Source organism: Oncorhynchus kisutch, linkage group LG16 (assembly GCF_002021735.2).
Source record: "Oncorhynchus kisutch isolate 150728-3 linkage group LG16, Okis_V2, whole genome shotgun sequence".
NCBI classification, from domain to species: domain Eukaryota; kingdom Metazoa; phylum Chordata; class Actinopteri; order Salmoniformes; family Salmonidae; genus Oncorhynchus; species Oncorhynchus kisutch.
This window is the reverse complement of record NC_034189.2, coordinates 27,358,172-27,382,952: the sequence shown is the minus strand read 5'-3', so window position 1 is coordinate 27,382,952 and position 24,781 is coordinate 27,358,172. Positions and strand designations below refer to the sequence as shown.

The following is a 24,781-nucleotide window of genomic DNA, read 5'->3' as shown; positions in this document are numbered from 1 at the left end:
TCGCTGCTTCACCTCATGTCAAATTAAACGTTCTGCATGAGCGCCATATGTGGGTTAGCAAGCCATGCGCAACACACCATTGCCGTTTTACCCCTTCTCAGCTTGTGGGGACTTATTTTGACATGAGTTGAGGCAGAAGAATAACACCTTGGAAAAAGTACAAAAATAATGTATTTATTATTGTTGGCTTTTGAATAAAAAATTAAAAAACGAAAATAACAAACCCACACATGTCAAGGTTATATTTTATTTGGTCTCGTTTTCTTTGAGTTTTTCCCTTTATGTATTTCACAGGTTAAACCCAATTAAAATAGTCAAGAACAAAAAAAACAAGTACACACATTCTCTCACATACACGCCTCTGACGCACAAACAACAAAATAGTTTTTGATTAGGCCCAGCCCAGTGCGAAATATCACAAACACACAACACAATGAACGACAACATCCTCTCAAAGCCTAACGACAAAAACAACCTAGCTCATACGAGCAGAAACCAAATCTGGAAGTTGTATTGCAGTATTTGAGGCAACGCAACATTTCATCACATAGCCCACTGTTTCCAAATCCAGGGTTAAGAAACACTGACATAACATATGCTTTTGAAACAAACAAAAAATGATTCAGAAAGGAATGTTGAACAGAACACAAAGCAAATAGATAGTCTACAAAGACAGGGAGGAGGTCACAAAATGTCCACCGTTGTCAAACCTTGTTTCAGTGAAACTTGAAGACCTCATCTATGTCTAGGTAGATAGCAGTTTTATGCACAGTATGGGTGCTTATCGAAGGGATCTCAGTTTGGGATCTTGTTCAATGTCAGGAGGATATCTCTCAACTATATTTTTGATGATCTAACTATAGTATAAAAGTAGTCTTTGATTTTCTGTTACAAAGAAATACTGGGATGCCTAGAGAGATGTGTGTGATACAAAACCGTTTTTTGGTTCAATTTGGAAGCAGGAATGTTAAGATTCGCCCCATGTAAAGCACCCATACTGTTTTTATCTTAAATACTCCAGTGAAGACCTAATGTAAAATACAAAAAAATACAAATTAAAACCAGGTCGCCCAAAAAATATGAAGCAATCAAGCATCCTAATGTAGACTCTGTCTCTGGCCCTCTTCAAAATGTTTTCAGTCCAGTGTGTAAAAAAAGGGCCGTTATAAATATATCCTCTCATTTGTCCCCCTATATAAAACTCCATTGTAAGCTGATGGGAGCCGCTCACAGCAGGAAGGAGTGCTATACAGTACTGTGATATTCTCTGAGTGAGAGTCCCACATGTTCTTCCACAAAGTCCCAGGGAATTGCACCGTCCTCTTTTAAAAATCGGCTGCTTGTTCTTTGATGAATTTGAATTCGATTCAAAAACTTTATTGAAGCAGCACCTGAAATAGACCACCCACTACAAATACCCCCAAATACCTTGAATAGCAAAGGTTTTTTTTCCCCCTTTTCTTTTTTCTTACCTAGGTTGTTCCGATAGCAACGTTTTAACCTTGACAGCATGTAATGAGGTCTATTCAAATTCAGCAAAGGGCAAGGAAAAGAGTATTCAGACACTTAATTGATCTGATTCAGTCTAATTAGTGTTGACTGGATAATGTTCTCTTTCCATCAACGTCTTCAAACGTTGACAGTTCCATAAGAGAGAGATTCAAATTCTGTGCTCCGTATGCTTTGTGTACAGGGAACGTCTCTTTGGCACAGGGTTGATTCAAAATAAAAGTAGCTCTTTAGATGAAACAATTAGTCGTTTAGACCTTGGAACTAAATAACCACACAGATTGGTCCATGCATCGTTTCCTCACACTTCCATGAACTAAACTGAATTCTGTGTAGCCGCTGTTTCCAAATGTTAGCATTTGGAAACAGTACCAGGGAAATAAAAGTATGGATTGCGGTCATACCTTGTCCATAGACTGGTTTCCTTACCCTGTAAGCAATGTGTCATTTTGTAATATGGGTGAACTATCCCTTTAAGTGTTATCATTTGAACAAGAGGACAACAGATGGTGACCTCGAGTGTTCAGACCGAAACGGATGAGAAATAATGTTTACGCTTAAGAGCTAGCTTCAGAACTAGGCTACACCTGGTATTGGCTTAGACTCAGACAGACACGTAGTTGGCTCCCTAGAGGCCATTGTCTCGCCACAGTTCGTAAAGGTCATCTTTAATCATTTTGTTTGATGACATCATGCAGAACAAAGAGACAGGGGCAGGTGTTGCCTTTTAATGTGGTCCACGAAGAGAAATAATCCCCCCTCTGGTGATAATAGCTGGGTACGAAAGGATGGTAATGGAGTCCTTAATCAGGTTTATTTGAATGAACAGCTGATTCATTCAGTCCAGGTAAGCAGCGAGGATACTGGGTAAAATGAGCTGCGCCTGACCCCAAGTCTCCATTAACCATGAAGGAGACAGAGCCGGAAGAAATTGATGTAGTAGACACGATGCGATTTGCTATGGGAAAGTAAAAAGAGTTTCAGTGATTTGGTTTAATGTTAATAACTGACACGCCTCAAAGCTCGACATGAATGGACAAAGTAAGCCTGAATGAAGCCAGTATTTGTAGTTGAGTAGTCGTAACATGGTCTATTGGGTTTACCTTCCTCTCCTCCTCTGCAAATCTCTGTTTCATTTGGCCTGTCAGCCCGGATGGGGACATTGATTCCTGATGACGGATGAGGCAATGCCTGAAAGGGCAGTGCGTCACAAACAACTCGTCACAAGTATTTTTATTGGAACGCCGCATGTCATCCGCATCAATCTAGGGACGGGCAGCGGAGCGACCCGACAGCGTTCTAGGAATCTAGTCTCCTGTCCAAAAACCTGTCACCGCTGTGACCAGGGTTAGAAGACCATGAAGCGAAACAGAGGGGAACAGGCCAAGGACCTGAGGTTTATTTGATTCTATCCAGAGATGAGTGAATCTGAAGTTTTTGTACAACCACAAAAGGTCATTCGCAAGGTCATCGTCTTTGAACGTCAGTTCAGCTCCTAACAGCTAGTTACTTCAAGAAAATTGTCAATTTTTAATCTCACTACAGGATCAGTGTGTAAGAGCATCCAAAATGAAGGGTTGATTTCACTGTATCGGTTTGTCTGATGGCTTGCCAAAATCAAAACACACCCCTCAAATGGATCCCTCTGACTTTTGACCTAAGATGATAAAATATAGTCAAACTGATAAAATCTACACAAGATCGTCACATACGTGTAAAGTGACTCTGCCCTTAGTAGGGCAAACATACAACCTCACAACAGTTAAGAAGTTAAGTTGAGCACATTTTGGGTTCTCTGTGTACGGCACTATAGCCTTTGAGGACTTTGACGCATCCAACTGACTGACAGCGTGGCATCTAAGGGAAATCAAAGTCTAAAGATAAGACCTTGAAGAACTGTGTCGGATGAGGGCTAGGGCCTAGACTCTTGACGTGACAGACAGGCAGCAATACCGAAAACTCTTGCTACAATTGCGACCATCAGTTTGGGTTTCATCCTGTCGCTATGGGAATTGCAGGGGCCGGCTGTAACTGCGACACAAAACCCCATAATGGCGATGGGAGGATGTAGCGCCTGTCGACTTGTATGACGAGGTTATAGCGCAGGGGTCTTGTGTGGATTAGTATTGTAAGCAATAACACACCTGTCACTGCTTTAGACGACTGGGATGGGATATGGAAAAGCCAGGGGGCCAGAGCCAAGGAGCTCTGTATTCATTTTCTGTTTACTGACAGTTTCTCTGTCCCGAAATGGCACTGTATTCCCTATATAGTGCACTACTTAAGTCCAGAGACCTTATAGGCTGTGGTCCAAAGAAGTGCACTACTTCCTTGATGCACATGCACGACACATCGGTTTAGACCCTTAAAAGTCAGGGACATAAAATGTGTATTTTTGTGTTTTAAAGCCTTAAATCAAAGTGTCACAGGGTTACAAATACACAAACCAACCTGTAAAAGGGACGTTTTGAAATGCCACTATGTAATACTATGATGAATGTGAATACAATTATTGTTTGCAGATGCTCTTATAATCCAAAATATGTCATATTCTTGCCCATTTCCTTGTCCTTTGGTGATGACTACATCACTACTGAGATAGGCTCAGTGTCGGTTTACCTCAATGCCGATATCTGTTAACCTCAGTTGAACCACAAATGAAATGCCATAGTGCATGTAACGGCTCCTGGAGTAAATGCTCACATTCTGTTCATGATCTGATATGTAATAGTGAGGAAGAAATGTGGGATGACATACTGTAGTCTTAAACCAGATAGGCCTCTCAAACAAATCTCAGTAAGAATGACCATCTGGATTAAACGTGATAGGTCTCTAAGTAGTTATGTGCAATAAGGGGAGAGGTAGAGAGGGGAGGCACCTTATAGGTTGAGACGCAGTCCAGTCAGTAGTCTGTTAGCCAATGGCACGAGTCAAAAACAGACCCAATCTCTTTGGCTCAAGAGAAGAGCAGTTAGCCTGACCTGAGAACAAGTGGGATATGAATGATAGTCAAGAACAACTCCTGGCCTTGACTATGTGACCTGACCCGGAAGTAAGAACTCTGGGCCCCCGGTCAGGTCACATGATCAGGAAATTATCTGCCATCCCATTGAAGGGGCCTCCTGCCATGGAATCCACTAAAACGCACAGTGCCACTTAAATCCCATTTCAGATCCTGACTCATTAAATACAAACTTTATGTTGGAGGAAAGTAATTAATTAGGCATATCTCCATATTCATTAAATTAACCCTGTCTTTATCGCAACCCTAATTAAATATTATCGTCAGCAGTTATTAAGACTAATCACAAATCTTGCCACGCGGGTCGATTCTCTTCCCCTAGAATGGAACAGCCAATGTATTCCAATGACATGGCTTTTGTTTGTGTGTGTGTGTGTGGGGGGGGGGTCTCAACTAAATTTGTTTGCGAGCTATTATACTGTAGCGTACCTCCTAACATGCCAATTAGTCACTTCCTGGATTTAATCCAATCAGATTTACCGGACAGAACCAATCCTGGTACATAATACTGGAAAAATTTGAGGGGCAGGGTTATGGGTCATACCACTCTGCTATACTGTAGGGAGGGACATCTATAAAAATGTGGGCCGAGGCACTCGTCTCCTGATGCTTTGTCACCTGCCGACCTGCTAAACAAATCAGTTGCATTCTGGGAATGTCGTCAGAATGTTATCGGAATGTTATCTGCTTCCTAGTGGAATGCCTGGGCCCTGGGTTTCTTTTGCTTTATGCAGAAAAGTTTAAAAGGAATTTATGGCGCGGCGCCTCTGTAGCTATTCTTGAAGTGCTCTCTCACGTTGACCCACCTACAGTCTATTGCAAAGAGAGTCAAACGCTTGAGAGACAATTCTGCTTATAGAGGGTAAGACTTTCATCATCACGTAGCTCCCAGTCCATTGCACATTTAAGCCAAATCATCGAAAATAGGTCCTGAAGTAGGTTCACCACTCAAGACAAGGATGCTTTCAGAGCTAGGGAGGATACAGAAAGATAAAGCGAGCCACTGTTTCCAGACACTTCAAAAGTAGTGAGAGAAATGAGTGGGGGAGATAGGGAGGCGTCTGATTGAGTCTGGAGATGCTCACTGATCTGACTCTCCAGAGAGAACGAGAGAGAGGGAGCAAGAGAGAGGGAATGAGAGAAAATAGAGGAGAGTAGAGAGAGAGAGGAATCCTTTGTTTGGAATAAAAGGCGTTGGTTCTTGTGCACAGGGCTCCCACTTCAACAATCCATTGTCACTGGGCTAGATGGCTAGCAGGATTAGCTTCCTGGTTGGTTTCTAAGGCAACATGGAGGACAAGTTAAAACCAATCCAGGGGAAATGTGAATTTTTGTTTTGAAAAGGACTCATTCCTAACACAGGATATACATAGCCTGTAGTCCATCCATTTAGGGTGCGTTGGGGGGGGGGGGGGGGGGTTCCTAAAAGAAAAGAGAATGTCTGTAAAAACTATTGTGATAAAGTCAAGCTCCGGCTCTCCGGGGGGGGGGGGGGGGGGGGGGGGGGGGTTGGTTTAGTTTAGAAGCGATCGTCTCGGAGTTGCGTAGGGGACTTGAAGGGCTTGAGTCCTAGAGTCTTCCTGGGTCGCGTCTTCTCTTTGGTGACATCCAGGGGCTTGACCCCGACCCCGCACGCAGCAGCCCAGCCCAGGTCAATGAGCGGGGAGTCAGCCGGGTTCAGGGGTGCCACCCGGAATGTGGGCAGGGTCGGGGACCCGTTGGTGGAGCAAGGCGCTGAGCGGGAGGTAGGAAACGGCGCAGAGAAGGGGTCAAAGGGCACCGGTGTGTCGCGCGTGATGCCTGACGATGGGTAGGCCCTCAGGGAGAACGGGTCACAGTCCGGGGAGGGGAAGGGGTCACAGTTCGTGAAGGGGTTAGTTGGCGAAGGCTGGTACCCCAGCAGGTGGCATTCTGACCGCCGGGGCCCCTGGACAACACCATACCCCCCGCTCCCGGCTGAGATGAAGCTCCACGGGTCAATGCGGGGTCGGGTGGGGGAGGGGCGCGGGCGCGGGACGACGTTGACCTCCAGGCGACGTGTTTTAGGGCTCCAGAGGCGAGGGTCAGGGAACAGGGAGAAGGGGACTGCAGAGGGCTTGTCTTCTGACTCCAGACTGTCCTGGCAAAGGGGGAGGTCTAAAACTGAGAGAGAGAGATGACACAGAGAAAATAAATATGTATATATCGTTTCACTAAAACGCATCAAATAAGTGTGCAGACATTCTGTTCTTAGTCTAACATTGCAAACTGACAAAAGCCCCACTTTGTTTTTCTCATTGAACCATTATTTAACTAGGCAAGTCAGTTAACAACAAATTCTTATTTACAATGACGGCCTACCGCGGCCAAACCCTGACGACGCTGGGCCAATTGTGCGCCGCTCTATGGGACTCCCAAACAGTTGTGATACAGCCTGGAATCTAACCAGGATCTGTAGTGACGCCTCCAGCTCTTGAGATGCAGGGCCTTAAGACTGCCGAGCCACTCGGGAGCCCCGCGATGGAGAGTAGATCCTAACGGGGCATTGAAGAAGCACTGAAGCGAGACAAGCTCACGTGCAGACGATAGCGTTGAAAAGGTGTGGGTGTGTGTTCGATCAGAGACAGCTCTCTGGAGGTGCTAAGGAGTTCAGCTGACACGGAACCACAATCAAGAACTCCACGATCAGAGAACCGACCAAACATCCCTTTTCAGGGATCCTCTGTCGTTAGCTCTCCAAGGCCGCCTCCGAAATGGCACCCTATTGACTTTGGGCCCTGGTCTAAAGTAGTGCACTATATAGGGAATAGGGTGCCATTTGGAACTTCCACACAAAAAAAAAAACACCCAAAAGTATAGAAACACAATCACTCAGGCATATTGAGTGGACCCATGAGATTGCAGTCAATTTGCTGCAGTCAGAGTTTTTTTTCCTCCCCAGTTCCAGTAATTTCATTTCTATGCTGCCAACAACTTTACAACAACCTGTGTGTTTTCTAAGTCAATATCAGAACAAACATATTGGGGCACAGGGTAACAGATTTGCTACTTGTTTTATGTACTTTTCGCTGCCGCGTGCATGTCAAGAGTTGACGAGTTGTTTGATTCTAGCTCTAAGATGAAAGTTATTAGCAGCATTACAAGCAGACGCAGGCTTGATGATCAGCTCGAGGCAGTTCCAAGACGGCATCCTTAGAGAGAACACTGTTGCGACTAGATATGAAGTTAGCATATCAAAATGGCACCGGAGGGCAACGCTTTAAAACACCCCTTAGATTCGCTGTGAGAATCTATTACATTTGCAGTGCTCCTGTTCCACCATCGTTAAATGACTGACTGGAAAAGTAACGGTCAAAACTGAGCTGCGCTTACGTACATGTAAGCATATGGATAAGATGTTAGTTTTTGCTCTGTAATGATGAAATAAAAAAAATCCCCTGTCTGGAGGGGGAAGGGAAGTGGGGTGAGGGAGTTTGTGTGTGTGTGTATATATTTCTGTGCTTGCGTCAATGTGTTGCTCGCATTGCATGCGTTTGTATTTGTGGTGCGTGTGTGTTTACCCTCACCTAGTTGAGAGGCTGAGAGCAGGCTTTGGCTGGACCTCCTCCTCCTGTCAGCCCCGTGGCCCCAGGCGTCACAGACAGGCGCCCCGTTGGTGTGGTGGGGGGAAGGGGCACACTCCGCTGGGCTAGCCTGACCCAGGACCTGGCTCTGCTGCTGGGGACTCCGGGCATGCCTGTGGCAGACCCACTCTCCTGGGCGGGCCTGTTCCTGGGTCTGGTGATGGAGGCTCCGGGGAGCCTGGGGGCTCTGGGGTGTCTGGAGGGCCTGGGCATGCCTGTGGCAGGCCCTTTCCCGGGGGTTAGGGGGAGGCGGCGTGAGGGGCAGGGGCTTCACCTCAGGGGCGTGCAGGGCGCAGGGGAAGTCAAAGAGGGGCCGGGGTAGGGGCTCCGAGCTGGAGAAGGTTATAAGGTCATCCACCACAGGGGGGTCCGAGGAGGGGACTTTGGGGGCCGTGATGTTGACCTCCTGTGGGGGGTGGTGGTGGGGGTTAGTCCGGGGGGGCACCCTGGGGGGGATGTGTGGCACGTCCAAGTGTCGTCCCAGGGCCACGGAGGCCAGGAGAGAGCCTCCTCCCAGTAGGGCCCGGTGGGTGCTCCTCAGCAGGCCTCCCAGGGAGCGGTGCTCCGGCCTTGGGGAACCGGCCGGGGAACTCCCCTCCAGCCCCTCCTCACTGCCCGAATCCCCATGCGATAGAGAAGGCCTGGGGGGCTCCTTCACTGAGGAGCCTGGGGAGATGGAGAGGGAGTGCGAGAAAAAGGTAGAGAGGGAGATGGAGAGATGGAGGGAGAGAGAGAGGTGGAGGGAGGGACAGAGCGCGTGAGAGAGAGATTGAGAGCGATAGGGAAAGAGATGGTGGTAGCGAGAGGGAGAAAGCGAGCGAGGTAGGTCGGTCAGCTCATGAATACAGAATACTAATTTAGAATTTACAATCAGCTGTGACCCACTTAGTTAGGCTAGAGGTGGTGTGTGTGCATGTGAATATGGTAGTGATGAAGAGCATACCGTTTTGGGCAGGCTGTGGCGTGGAGGGTCTGTACTCCTCAAAGTCATCCTTGGAGTCTCCGTTCTCATTGCTGTCCATATCCAGGAGTTTGGCTCTCATTGAAAGACTGGAACACACACACAATGACTTCGAAACACACTCGTTCTGCTTCTGGTAAAAAAATAAAAATCCATATATGGCCCTGTGTATGAAGGGGTGTGAGGGAGAGGTGAGAGGGTTACACTACCTGCTCTCCTGGGGGCTTAAGCGAAGGACTTTGGGGCTCTTGGGGCTCTTTGGGCTCTGGGGCCTCCAGTGAGGGCCCAGCCGGTCCCCATTAGCCTGCTTGTTGTGTGGAGGGCCCTCCAGGGGCCACATAGAGCTCAGACCAAATGCCCTGTTGTTCTCACTGGGGCTCACTGGAAAGGAGGAGAGAGAGCATTCATTAAATAAAAACACTTACATGAACAAACACAATACATTTCATTTCAAGACCACCTCTGGTACAAGCACCATGACATAGGTTGGTGACGCACAACAATCAAACAGAGTGGTCTTATACAACACATTGCTTTCTCTAGCTGGGATACGTGGGTGCCACCGTGCACCAGAACAGGTGATGTGCTCCGGGCTCAAGCCAAGATTTCACATGTCACTGGAACAGTGTGGAACAGCGGAAGCAAGTACACGGGGGGTGAAACAGAGAATGGGGGGGGAACAAAGAGAGCAAAAACAGAAGTAAGACTCCACCTGGTGCTGACACACTTACAGCAGACTTTCTAACCCCCTTTGGGGCTAGCGACGCTAAATCTGTGTGAGCGTTACGCTAATGTTAAACAAACACTGCATGATTCTCAACAGCTCTCGCAGCGTCGTCACAAAACAGCCATGCCATCCCAGAGGTGTTTTCCGACTCGGAGACGCAAAGTGCTATCAAGTTCGTGTCAGGCACGACATGTCAGAAACCTCTGCGGAGCGATGCTGTGAGAAGACGCTAAGACGCTAGCAAGATGCTAAAGCGCTAACACATTTCTACCCATACGGCCCCTGGATTCAATGAGCCATCGTCTGCTTTGACATTGCTAGCACAGATGTTCGCTAAATAAGGAAATAGATTTCAAATGACAGCCGCACTCGCAAGCCGTGAAAATTACCATCAGGCAGACACGTTACTACCGAGCCATGAACTCAACCCACTTTTTAATGCATAAATGAATCAAACAGATGGTTTTTGAAACTGCTAAACCAATCAAATAATTCATATAAATTAAATTGTGCTCTTAAACTCAACCGCAGCGGTTAGGCCTATTTTATGGGGAATTTTTGGGAAAACCCCTTTCAGTCTGTTGCGACGCAGCACATTCCTGTAGACATGTGTGATCTATGGGGAGAATTCCCCCACTAAGGAGAAAACAGTCATTCGCACGTGTCTTTAGCGCCCACTCCAGAACAGTGCTCTTACTCAAATGCGACACAGCCTCACTCGGGCCAATTCATTCTGGCTGGTATCCAATTCAGTAAAAAGGCATTGAATGTGGAACAGGACATGCATGTAAAAATGCTGACATTAAAACACATGGAGGAAGGACTCCCCTATCTGGTAGAAAGAGGACATTGCAGACATAGAACTTGAAGGCTAAAGCAAATACTCTGCTGATCCTTTATTAAAACAAAGTCGGATAATATTTGGACTGGGACAGCCATTGTCCCAGTTGAGAGAGAGAGGAGGAGAGAGAGAGAGAAGGAGAGAGAGAAGGAGAGAGAGAGAGAAGGGGAGAGAGAATGTAAAGGGCTGAGTGAAGTGAGCAAGGATGGGGTGTGTGTAAACAGACAATGTCTAGTGTGCTAGTGTGTGAACTGAGAGGGTGTGTGTATGTGTGGTGGGGAGAGAGAGAGAGAGAGACCACGCTCACGTTGGATTGCTCGGAAGCGTGGGCCGAAGGAGGGAGAGGTGCCGGAGCCCAGATCGGGAGAGTTGCGTCTCTTCTCCAGCCCTGGAGACGCCTGCACTGTGATCTTATGGATAAAGTCTGGAAGAGACATACACCAGATGTGAGAACAGGCCACACACACAGAAACAATCAAATCACAATCCTGGGTCCTGTTCAGTAGAGAGAAAACGTTTTGAAAACGGAGTAAACGGGGATGTAGTACCGGATCTTGTGCAACAATAAGAACAGAGATTTATTTTACCGCTGTAAAGCCTTTTGCTGTGGTGTGCCCTACTGAACTTGACTCAGAATCGAACAGGCAAGGAACTAACATGTGCTTGTGTTTGGCAAAATTGTTTTTCTAGGTCCTCCTTGAAAATAATTTATGTGGTGGAGTGGGTGTCTGAATTTCTTTTTCATGTAATGCCATGAGAATACGGTCATTTGCGAGGCCAAGCTAAACGAAAACACGAGACGCCTGAAGGATGTCTGTCCTGGCTTTGCGTAGCAGGATAATGTATCTTTGTGGGTGTGGAGGTTGAAATGCGATAGAGCAAGAGAGAGAAGGGCCAGCCAGGGGTGACAGGAAGCCCAGAGGCGTGGTTGAGTTGGCCCCATGTCCCTCTCATCAACCCCCCATCAAATCACTACCCTGCTGCTGGGAAAGACCACAAGCCTCCAAAACACACCTCACACAGACATATGCCACACACTCCTATGCATAAACAAGTGCACGCACACAGACTGAACATGCATACACAGAGTTTACCCACACACAGACAGTACTCACGCGCGCGGTAAGAGTCTGTGCGCATTTGGAAAGAGAGGGAGCGTATCTGTATGAGAAACGCTGAGTGTGCCCGTATGAGGGCAGATAGCCTGTTCCTAGGCCGTCATTGAAAATAAGAATTTGTTCTTAACTGACTTAGTTAAATAAAGGTCAAATAAAATAAAATGACGCATGACGACTGCGCAGCATGAGAGAGAGTGAGTGGGTTTGCTTCTATGGTGAGTTTCTTATCCGTAGACAATGGGAGTAGTCTACAGGAGAAAGGGACCCTATAGTAGATTATGGCCTTACTAAAACGACACACTGTGTACTTCTAGTTCTACCTACTATTTTAGAACGTACCGTGTAGTGAAAACCTATGCAGTTAGCAACACATATCAACAGGTTTTTGGACGGCTATTGTAAGTAGAGGTCGACCGATTATGATTTCTCAACGCCGATACCGATTATATAGACCAAGAAAAGCCGATACCGATTAATCAACCAATTTTTTAAGATGGATTTGTAATAATGAAAATTACAACAATACTGAATGAAAACTTATTTTAACTTAATATAATACATCAATAAAATCAATTTAGCCTCAAATAAATAATGAAACATGTTCAATTTGGTTTAAATAATGCAAAAACAAAGTGTTGGAGAAGAAAGTAAAAGTGCAATATAAGAAAGCAAAATTTTTAGTTCCTTGCTCAGGACATGAGAACATATGAAAGCTGGTGGTTCATTTTAACATGAGTCTTCAATATAAGGTAAGAAGTTTTAGGTTGGGGTTATTATAGGAATTATAGGACTATTTCCCTCTACACCATTTGTATTTCATATACCTTTGACTATTGGATGTTCTTATAGGCACTTTAGTATTGCCAGTGTAACAGTATAGCTTCCATCCCTCTTCTCGCTCCTCCCTGGGCTCGAACCAGGAACACATTGACAACAGCCACCCTCGAAGCCACCCAAGTCTCAGAGCGAGTGATGTTTGAAACGCTATTAGTGCGTACCCCGCTAACTAGCTAGCCATTTCACATTGTTACACCAGCCTAATCTCGGGAGTTGATAGGCTTGAATTCATAAACAGCAGAGCTGCTGGCAAAACGCACAAAAGTGCTGTTTGAATGAATGCTTACGAGCCTGCTGCTGCCTACCATCGCTCAGTCAGACTGCTCTATCAAATCATAGACTTAATTATAACATAATAACACACAGAAATACGAGCCTTAGGTCATTAATATGGTCGAATCCGGAAACTATAATCTCGAAAACAAAACATTTATTCTTTCAGTGAAATATGGAACCGTTCCATATTTTATCTAACGGGTGGCTTCCATCAGTCTAAATATTCCTGTTACATAGCACAACCTTCAATGTTATGTCATAATTACGCAGAATTCTGGCAAATTAGTTCGCAATGAGCCGGGTGGCCCAAACTGTTGCATATACCCTGACTCTGCCTGCAATGAACGCAAGAGAAGTGACACAATTTCACCTGGTTAATATTGCCTGCTAACCTGGATTTCATTTAGCTAAATATGCAGGTTTAAAATATATGCTTATGTATTGATTTTAAGAAAGGCATTGACGTTTATGGTTAGGTACACGTTAGAGCAACGACAGTCCTTTTTCGCGAATGCGCACTGCATCGATTATATGCGACGCAGGACACGCTAGATAAACAAGTAATATCATCAACCACGTGTAGTTATAACTAGTGATTATGATTGATTAAGTTGAATTCTAGCTAGCAACTTACCTTGGCTTCTTACTGCATTTGCGTAACAGGCAGGCTCCTCGTGAGGCAGGTGGTTAGAGCGTTGGACTAGTTAACCGTAAGGTTGCAAGATTGAATCCCCGAGCTGACAAGGTCTAAATCTGTTGTTCTGCCCCTGAACAAGGCAGTTAACCCACCGTTCCTAGGCCGTCATTGAAAATAAGAATGTGTTCTTAACTGACTTGCCGAGTTAAATAAAGATTAAATAAAGGTGTAAAAAAAAAAAAATGTATTGTCAAAATCAGCATCCAAAATGACTGATTGCCGATTGTTATGAAAACTTGAAATCTGCTCTAATTAATCGGCCATTCCAAATAATCGGTCGACCTCTAATTGTAAGATATGATGGTACAGTACGTGATACTTCACTCGGTAGTGAAGTGGTGAATTAGTGTGAGGTGAGCTGAGGTGAACTGAGGTGAACTAAGTACAATGATAAGTACCGTAGCTGCTTTCTCGGCCAGGTCTCAATGGATTTCAAAATGGCGTATGATTGACTGATTCCTACTCTGCCAACCTGGCCCACAGACTAGCCAACCAACTGACCAATATTTCAAGACACCCCCGAAACCCCCCCCCCCCCCTCACCTTGGGGCATGCTGATCTTCTCTCCGTTCTTACTGCCCTTCAACTTGTGCTTCTTGAAGGTTCCCTTCCTCTTCTTGACGTTGGGCTTCTCCTGGTTGTTCATGTGCAGGATGAGGAGACTGAGCTCCCTCTCGAACACATCCTGCTCCCACTGGGCCAGCTGCTGCTCCCTCTGCCTGAGGAACTCCTCGTGGGACTTCTGCTCCACCGCCGCGCGCTTCAGCTCCTCCTCGCGACAACGCAGCTCCTGGAGACGGGTGAGATCTCGGTTGTAGTTACTGCTGTTATTGCGGTGTTAGCGTTTATAGCAAACACGTAAAACACACACAAAACAATACAAGTTGTGTTTATTAACACACACACATACATAGGGCCTTCAGAAAGTTCATACCCCTTGACATTTTGTTGCGTTACAGCCTGAATTCAAAATGGATTAAATATAATTCTCACCCATCTACACACAATAACCCATAATGACGAAGTGAAAACATGTTCTTAGAAATGATTGCAAATTAACAGAAAATTAAATACAGAAGTATCTGTATTCCCACCCGAGTAAATACTTTGTAGAAGCACCTTTGGCGGCCAGCAGTGAGTTTGAGGGAAAGTCTCTAAGAGCTTTGCACACCTGGATTGCACAAAATTCTTCAAGTTGAAGTTGATTGTTAATCATCGCTAGACAGCCGTTTTCAAGTCATGCCGTAGATTTTCAAGCCGATTTAAGTCAAAACTGTATAACTAGGCCACTTAGGAACATTCAATGTTGTCTTGGTAAGCAACTCCAGTGTAGATTTGGCCTTCTGTTTAAGGTTGCTGTCCTTTTTAAAAAGGTGAATTCCTCTCCCAGTGTCTGTTGGAAAGCAGACAACCAGGTATTCCTATAAGATTTTGCCTTTACTTATAGCAGTATTTTGTTTATTCTTATCCCCGAAAAACTCCCTCGCTCTTGCCGATGACAAGCATACCCATAACATGATGGGTGAAATCCCTGAGCAGTTTCCTCCCTCTCCAGCAACTGAGTTAGGAAGGAGAAGGACACCCGTATCTTTGTAGTGACTGGGTGTATTGATACTCCATCTAAAGTCTAATTAATAACTTCACCATGCTCAAAAGGGATATGTTTAATTTTTTTACCCATCTACCAAAATCGGTGCCCTTCATTGTGAGGTATTGAAAAATCTCCCTGGTCTTTGCGGTTGAATCTGTGGTTGAACCTTACAGATAATGTGTAGGCTACAGAGTTAAGGTTGTCATTCAAAAATCATGCTACCCACTATTATTGAACACAGAATGAGTCCATGCAACTTTTTGAGATTTCTTAAGCACATATTTACTCCTGAACGTATTTACCCTTGCAATAACAAAGGGGTTGAATACTTATTGACTCAAGACATTTGATTTTTACATGTTTTATTCCACGTTGACATTATGGGGTAAAGGGGTGCTCCAGTTGCGTGCATCAATAACAAGCACACTCATACTTCTCCATTTCTATTTAAAAAAACACACACACAATAACCATTCAGTCACGGTCTCCCAGCCTCGCTCTAAAAGACACCCGTTTCCCCTCACCTTCTCCTTGGCCCGGAGCTCATCAAACATGTCCTGGATCTCCAGTTTCCAGTCCTCCTGTAGGGAATGAAAGGAGTCCTGAGGCATCTCCTCCACCACCTGCCTCTCCAAAGCCGTCAGCTGAACCAAGATGGAGGCAAAGTTGGGCCTGTGGTGTGGGTCCTGATCCCAGCACTCTGAAGGCAGACACATTGAGTTTAGACAAATTATAATAACATGCCAATTACAGGTACTCCACTAGCAAAGCTTACATAACCCTGTAAGGTCAGGACATGACACAATTCATGCACAAACAAATCTACAACTTAAAGCGCATTATGGCTGTAATTTGGCTAGGCATTGTCAAGTCCGTTTACACGACTGATGATCAAATTATTTCTTTAGTGCCTTTAACAAATCTAACAATCACCTCAAACTAACAACATCCTTGAGCAGCAGCCTCAATGTATTGCACAACCTAACCAGCAGCTCGGAATGTTTTTCCTGCGCGTGACCAAATCTGACATTTTACGCAACATTCTTTTTGAAATTCAGCCTCCAGGTTTGAGGAAATGGAGAAGAGAGAATTATGGTTGCACCAAATTTAAAACACACACACACGCAGGCACGCAAAAAGGACTCTTACCTGCCATGAGCATGGCAAAGGGTTCTGGGCAGGTGGAGGGGATGGGGAGGGTGAGTTTGTTAACAGCCACTCCGTAGGCCACAGCCAAGCCATCTATGCCCCTGTAGGGAACCTCTCCTGTCAGCAACTCCCACAGAAGAACACCATAGCTGGGGAGGAGAGAGGGGGAGAGGAGGCATCAATGGAAGGTTAGGGAAATTTCTCTAACCAGTCCCTGGTCTTTCTGGTATTAAATCACATCGGATTCAATTAGTCAACTAATCATGAAGCCATTGATTGACACGTTGAATCAGGTGTGCCAGTGTTGGAAATAAATATGTGGAATGGAATGAGTTGGATGCTATACATACAGTACATTGATGATACATACATAGCACACACATACAGTGCATGCAAATGATATCAACAACTGAAGTGGAGGGATGCCAACTATGCTATACGTTTTTAATATAATAATTTATGTATTTATTATATGCAATAATGACGGTCATGGAAGAGCATTACGCTTCTCTAAAACATGCATAAAGACAAAAATAGGGAATAAAGCAATACCTATTAGCTTACTACAATAAAAACATGGGGTGGGTCACATGCATACATTAGAGGTCGACCGATTAAAATCGGAATGTCCGATTGATTAGGGCCGATATCAAGTTTTCATAACAATCGGAAATCGGTCATTTTGGACGCCGATTTTGGCCATAAAAAAAAATGTATACCTTTATTTAACTCGGCAGGTCGGTTAAGAACACATTCTTATTTTCAATGACAGCCTAGGAACGGTGGGTTAACTGCCTTGTTCAGGGGCAGAACGACAGATTTTTACCTTGTCAGCTCAGGGATTCAATCTTGCAACCTTACGGTTAACTAGTCCAACGCTCTAACCACCTGCCTCACGAGGAGCCTGCCTGTTACGCGAATGCAGTAAGAAGCCAAGGTAAGTTGCTAGCTAGCAACTTAATCAATCATAATCCCTAGTTATAACTACACATGGTTGATGATATTACTAGTTTATTTAGTGTGTCCTGAGTTGCATATAATCGATGCAGTGCGCATTCGCAAAAAAGGACTGGCGTTGCTCCAACGTGTACCTAACACCAATGACTTTCTTAAAATCAATACACAGAAGTATATATTTTTAAACCTGCATATTTATCTAAAATAAATCCAGGTTAGCAGGCAATATTAACCAGGTGAAATTGTGTCACTTCTCTTGCGTGTGTAACGATGTGAAATGGCTAGCTAGTTAGCAGGGTGCGCGCTAATAGTGTTTCAAACGTCACTCTCTGAGACTTGGAGAGGTTGTTCCCCTTGCTCTGCATGGGTAACACTGCGTCGAAGGTGGCTGTTGTCGTTGTGTTCCTGGTTCGAGCCCAGGGAGGAGCGAGGGAGAGGGACGGAAGCTATACTGTTACACTGTTACTACTAAAGTGCCTATAAGAACATCCAATAGTCAAAGGTATATGAAATACAAATGGTATAGAGAGAAATTAGCATATAATTACAACCTAAAACTACTTACCTGGGAATATTAAAGACTCATGTTAAAAGAAATCACCAGCTTTCATATGTTCTCATGTCCTGAGCAAGGAACTTAAAATGTAGCTTTCTTACATGGCACATATTGCACTTTTACTTTCTTCTCCAACACTTTGTTTTTGCATTATTTAAACCAAATTGAACGTTTCATTATTTATTGAGGCTAAATTGATGTATTATATTAAGTTAAAATAAGTGTTCATTCAGTATTGTTGTAATTGTCATTATTACAAATACATAACAAAAATAAAAAATTGGCCGATTAATCTACATCGGCTTTTTGTGGTCCACCAATAATCGGTATCGGCGTTGAAAAATCATAAATCGGTCGACCTCTAACACACACACACACACCGAGCATGCCCCCATTCTCATCGACAGGGCTGTAGTAGAGCAGATTGAGAGCTTTAAGTTTGTTGGTGTCCACATCAACAAACTATCATGGTCCAAACACACCAAGATAGTCGTGAAGAGGGCACGACAACACCTATTCCCCCTCAGGAGACTGAAAATATTTGGCATGGGTCATCAGATCCTCAAAAAGTTATACAGCTGCACCATCGAGAGCATCTTGACTGGTTGCATCACCGCCTGGTATGGCAACTGCTCGGCCTCCGACTGCAAGACACTACAGAGCGCAGTGCGAACGGCCCAGTACATCACTGGAGCCAAGCTTCCTGCCATCCAGGACCTCTATACCTGGCGGTGTCAGAGGAAGGCCCTAAAAATTGCCAAAGACTTCAGCCACCCTAGTCATAGACTGTTCTCTCTGCTACCGCACGGTAAACGGTACCGGAGCGCCAAGTCTAGGTCAAAAAAGGCTTCTTAACAGCTTCTAACCCTAAGCCATAAGACTCCTGAACAGCTAGTCAAATGGCTACCCAGACCATTTGTATTGTACCCCCCCATTTTTATGCTGCTGTTTCTCTGTTTATTATCTATGCATTGTCACTTTACCTCTATCTACATGTACATATTACCTCAATTACCTGGACTAACCAGTGCCCCCGCACGTCGACTCTGAACCGGTACCCCCTGTATACAACCTCGCTATTATTTTATTCTTGCTCTTTAATTATTTGTTACTTTATTTTCTTTTTTTTAACCTTTTTTTCCTTTTATTTATTATTTATTTTATTTTTTACTTCAGCTTATTCTAGTAAATAGTTGAACATTTATTTTTCTTAAATCTGCATCGTTGGTTAAGAGTTGTAAGAACTTCACTGTAAGGTCCATCTTTGATTCGACGCATGTGACATAACATTTGATTTGATTCAATTTCACAGTTCCACACACACGCTCTTCCGAAAGCGCTGTAGGCTGTCTTGTAAGTGGGGAGTGTAGCCTGCAGCGTTTTAATATAGTCCTTTAATTACTCTGCCACTCCGCGGCTCTGTTTTTGCCAGCATCGGAAATCTACAGCTTTATGAAGAAGGACTACAGCATGTCCAGATCGCACCCTATTTCCTAAATAGTGCACTATAAAAGGACATAGGGAGCCATTTTGGGACACAGCCACGGAGATGGATAAAGGAGAATAGAAGAGGTCAATATTGGCCCTCATTTTCATACCAGGTTCATAACACCCTCTCATTAACATATGCAAAGTAAAACAGAAAAAGCTAGTTTGGGAATAGTGAAGTGTCTTAGGAGAGCATGAGAAAGAGATGTGTGTGTTGTGTGTACAGTGTGCTATTTTGGATACACTTCCTGTGTGTGGCGCTGGTACGAAAATGCATGCGCACTAATACACATACACACAGAAAAGAGAAGAAAAAAAAAAACACACCCTTCACAGATAAACGGTTGTGGTCAGGTCTGCTGTGTGGCCTACCTCTCTCCCTCTCTAGCTCCATGCAGGGGGACAATAGGACAGTGTGCCTGACACGTCTCACACAAAGCACAGAGCAGGCTTTGAAGTGCTGCTGCTATCACATGGCTGTACCCCTCCTGCAACCCATCCCTATTATATCACTGTCAGAGAAGGTGGAGAGGGGGACAAGTTCCCACAGTCCTGCCTCATAAATAGTCTCGTCATACATCTTTATTTTTAATTCAATTATTTTAGCAGGGAAGTTGGCATCTCTCAACAGGGAAGTTGGCATCTCTCGTCATCATGTACTGCTCCACCCCCCCACAAACACACACACCTACAAGCCCCCTTACCTCCAGACGTCGCTGCCCTTGGAGAAGGTGGAGGACTTGATGACCTCCGGCGCCATCCAGGCGTAAGTGCCCGCCGTGCTCATCTTGGTGGTATTGTGCCACTCCCGCGCCAGGCCAAAGTCTGTGATCTTCAGGGTTATCCCTTCCATACAATCATTCTCCATAGGCTGGGCCAGGAGGACTGGGAGAGAGAGAGAGAGAGAGTCAGAGAGATAGACAGAGACAGAGACAGAGAGAGAGACAGGCAGAGACAGAGAGACAGAGAGAGAGAGAGAAGAGAGCAAGAGACGCTTTGATTGAGACATCCTCCTTTAAAAAACACTTACATTTTAGAGACGTGGCAGATGATCTGAGCCAGCGCAACTTACAGTTAAGCGCGTTCAACTTAAGGTTCCAAGGGACGACAACCACAGTCATAGTAAAGTAAACACTTTCAGCAATAAAGCAACTGTCAGCAGAATCCGTGCTACTAGGAAAAGACAAGCAAAACCTAAATAATATTTACACTCGTCCCGACCGTATGAAGCAAGGTGGGTGTGAAGGAAAAAAATAAAAAGATTTCTCCAACACTCTTATTAAACTATGAAATGCATGAAGTAATTATAATGCATCATTGCAAAAGGGGATTTAGAACTTTTCATAACTAAGTATTAAGCCACATCGTGACCCCCCCTACACACACACACACACACACACACACACACACACACACACACACACACACACACACACGCCTTTCACATCCTCTTCCCTTTATTCTTTTAGATCGGTGAGATCAGACTTAGAAGAAGAAAGGAACACTGATAAGACCTATATCTATACAGTAACATCCCGCTCTATAACAAGACAATGGGCACATATCATCCTTTCATCATAGATATCTAGAATGATACGCTCTGGAATAGAACTGAGCTAATGGAATACAGAGGCACGTTCATTTTATGTCCTGATACTCATCTTCTCGGCCACCTTGTACCTGCACGTCTTCACGTGATGGTTAGCTATGCTATGCACGGGCAATACATGCTAGGCACAATCAGCCTGCATTGAGAGGCCTTGGATTAGCCTATTCCGCCTCAGCATGCAAACCTGAGGTCAGGCATCCTCCCTCCTCTCGCGTGCGAGGTGAGAAGAGGCGAAAGCTCTGGAAATACGCCTTAGAATGACACGCATGTGTTAGGACGGGTCTATGCCCTCCCCTTTGGCAGTCCAAATGGGTAACCTCAGGGTGAGAGACGGGCAGCCAACGTCCAGAGAGAAAGACAGAGAGTCGGAATTATGGAATCATTTATTTTTTATTTTTTTTAAATGGGGAAGTAAGCCTTCTGCTATTTCCAGACACTTTCTGTTTTTTTCAGTGTATAAGTGCATGTTTTCTTTCTGTCTGTCGTCTCTTGCCTTCTCCCTCTCTGTATCGGGCCTCTCTTTCTGTCGCACACACACACACGCACAAACGCTATAGTCTCTGGCTCCCTCCCTCTGCTCACATCCTGTGCTCTGCCTGGCAGGCCGGCCGCTGCGCCGTGTTTGACGTCACAAAGGAATGCATCACAAGAGTGTGGGGTGGGGTGGGGGGGGGGGGTATTGTGAAAAGGCTCAGCTCTCACAATGAACCTCTGGCACCATCACTTCACACTGTGCAGGCTCGGCCACACACACACACACACACACACACACGCATTTCAACAACTAGAAAGACAGAGAGAGAGAACAGTGGACACATGTTCACACATGGGAACACACCCACAGTGTCAATTAAACATACATACTGTACACAGAGATACCATTGGAACACACCCACAGTGTCAATTAAAACATACACACTGTACACAGAGATACCATAGGAACACACCCACAGTGTCAATTAAACATACATACTGTACACAGAGATACCATTGGCGTATCTAAAAGCACAGACACAGGTATGGGAGCTGTGTTCAATGTGAACAGACGTGCCACAGATCCATGGCATGAGATTGTGGGATGAGAACCAGACAAATGCCCTCCGTCCCTTTGCATCTCTGTATTGTCTTTCTGGAGAATCAACCATTTTTTTTTTGTCATTTATGTGCGTCAGAAAAACTTCCATGGACTTCCTGTTCTTCATAGGATTTCCACGAAAACCCATGGTCTTAGTAGTTATCAGGCGACTAAATTAAAAACCAAACCAAACTGGATCGATCGACTTTTCATTGGCTCGTCCTCCTTGTAGCAGAAATGTAAACAACAATAAAACAAGTCTCCATTCATTCCATCCTCTTGTTGTTGTTGTTCTCCTTTAGTATACAGCCCCTCGATGGGATAAATACTTACCACACTAATCTATTGTACTCTCTTCAATGAAACCTAACTAGTTTGTCAGTCAACTAGTGTTGAGCACATTTCAAAACAAGCTTACGTCCCAAATAGCAACCTATTTCTGACATAATGTACTACTTTTGACCAGAGCCCAATGGGCCATGGTCATAGGTATAGGCAATAGGGTGGCATTTGGGACACAGCCAAGCTCTGGGCAATAACCTCCATTTCCTCTCGGTCTGCTCTTGTGACCTAACCTCCAGGAAGTGACGCCAATTGGACCAAAGGGCTCTGGCCCTTCCTCGAAACAGAGGGTGCTTTACGAGGCAGATTAAGCCGAATCCTATTTTTAGAAACAGGGGTTAACAGGGGTCATTTGGCTTCCGGCAACTTATTGAGACAGCTGGAGAGGAATGTGGGATATATGGGTGAGTGAATCAAATCAGTCGCGCCGATGAGAGAGGGTTGGTTGTTATCGACAATAAACTGACCGAGTCGAGTGTCTGCCAGGGTTGTGACCTGTGGCGGCTTGAATAACTTGCAGTAACTAAAAAGAAAAATGATCGAGACGTACAGACATAGACAGCGTTTTAGCAGCATCAGAACGCTCAATATTCTTCCTCCATTTCCTGTGTTGAGGCAGAGTACATCCTCAATTAAGACACCCTTTGGCCCCTCCCAACACATGACCACACCATTCTCCCCTCAATATCACTGGCTGCTGGAACCACAAACAGTGAACCGGTCTTGTATGTAACCATTCTAAAGCTCCGCCTTATCTCAACTCAATGGTCATGATAACAACACCCACCCGTAGCACATGCTCCAGTAGGTATATCTCACCGGTCACCCCCAAAGCCAACACCTCATTTGGCCGCCTTTCCTTCCTGTTCTCTGCTGCCAGTGACTGGAACGAATTGCAAAAAATAATCAAAATAACTATCGCTGGAGACTTATGTCTCCCTCACTAACTTTAAACATCAGCTATCTGAGCAGCTAACCAATCGCTGCAGCTGTACATAGTCCATCTGTAAATAGCCCACCCAATCTACCTACCTCATCCCCATATTGTTTTTATTTACTTTTCTGCTCTTTTGCACACCAGTATCTCTACTTCCACATCATCATCTGCTCATTTATCACTTGTGTTAATCTGCTAAATTGTAATTACTTCACTATTATGGCCTATTTATTGCCTACCTCCTCACGCCATTTGCACTCACTGTATATGGACTTTCTTTTTTTTCTATTGTGTTATTGACTGTACGCTTGTTTATTCCATGTGTAACTCTGTGTTGTTGTTTGTGTCGCACTGCTTTGCTTTATCTTGGCCAGGTCGCAGTTGTAAATGAGAACTTGTTCTCAACTAGCCTACCTGGTTAAATAAATAAACACATTTTTTTTTAAATGGACATCCACGGCATGACATATCTCGGGTTTCACTAAACCGATGTACCAGACTAGAAGTTTAACATGCTGACCAGACCAGACACGTCGCATGCGCGAGCGACGCAAAATACATTTTTCAGTGCGATCTGCGTCAGAAATAGGAATTACTTATATTTTAGTCCTTGGCATCACAGAATCTCGTTGGCGCGCGCGAGCAGTGTGGGTGCATTACACGACTTGTCCTGTCTGCAGGCCTATGTAAGGATATAGTAACAGTTAACTGGTCACTCATTGGGAATAAGGTGAACAAGGACATGTGGCACTAGACCCAGAGTTGGTCCCTGCTAGCCTGCCCAGCCCCAGACAACCTCCTGACACAGACAGGGCAACCAAACAAAGACGCCTGCGACACGGCAGCTACATACCCATGGCAACGGGACTCTGTTTAGTATTGTTTGTTGTTCAGAGAGAGAGAAAGAAAGAAAGAGAGTAGGTAGTCACTGAAATGACCCTAGACATGTAAACCAGCCAAGCCTATCTACAACAGAATATCTATATGGAAAGGAAGCTCAACTGCTCTATGTGGGAAGAAAAATATCGTGTTCTCTTATTTAGGGGCACTCGGGCTATTGACATCTTAACTGTGGATGAGACTGACACTGACATGCACTTCACGCACCACCAAGGAAGGGCTGTGGCCCCATTTCATTTCCACAGCAGCTTATGAGAGAACACACGTTTGCATTCTTCAGAGGCACGTCGATCCAAGAAGTGTAGCGAGTTGCACACAGATTTTGGGTGTTCAGCGGGCATATCTCGAAAGGAAAAGGGGTAACGGAATAAGGGCCGGGGGTATCATGAAATCCTAAATCTCTGTTGGCAGGACGCACACATAAGAAGCTCACCTGTGTTGCCAGCTTGACTCAATTCATTAGTAGCATGACATTGACCTGTAATTCATAAAAAGTGGCCAGCTGCACCAAACTACTGTTCATCTCTCTCTCTCTCTCTCTTCTTACCCCATCACTTCACTACACTCTCTTTCCATGCTTCCATATC

General features: G+C 44.9%; 1 protein-coding gene across 1 annotated transcript in view; it reads right to left on the bottom strand.

The window, feature by feature from the left end:
- Window positions 1–227: 227 nt before the first annotated feature.
- Window positions 228–24,781, bottom strand: part of LOC109906581 (mitogen-activated protein kinase kinase kinase 11) — a 39,910-nt gene continuing 15,356 nt past the window's right edge. The window contains exons 2-10 of the mRNA XM_020504339.2: window positions 20,036–20,216; window positions 16,331–16,479; window positions 15,706–15,881; window positions 14,134–14,380; window positions 10,970–11,086; window positions 9,304–9,475; window positions 9,077–9,183; window positions 8,077–8,799; window positions 228–6,673 (exon numbers count right to left, since the gene is read on the bottom strand). Coding sequence (XP_020359928.2) covers window positions 6,051–6,673; window positions 8,077–8,799; window positions 9,077–9,183; window positions 9,304–9,475; window positions 10,970–11,086; window positions 14,134–14,380; window positions 15,706–15,881; window positions 16,331–16,479; window positions 20,036–20,216 — 2,495 coding nt within the window. The 3' untranslated portion in view covers window positions 228–6,050. The remainder of the gene's footprint in view (window positions 6,674–8,076; window positions 8,800–9,076; window positions 9,184–9,303; window positions 9,476–10,969; window positions 11,087–14,133; window positions 14,381–15,705; window positions 15,882–16,330; window positions 16,480–20,035; window positions 20,217–24,781) is intronic.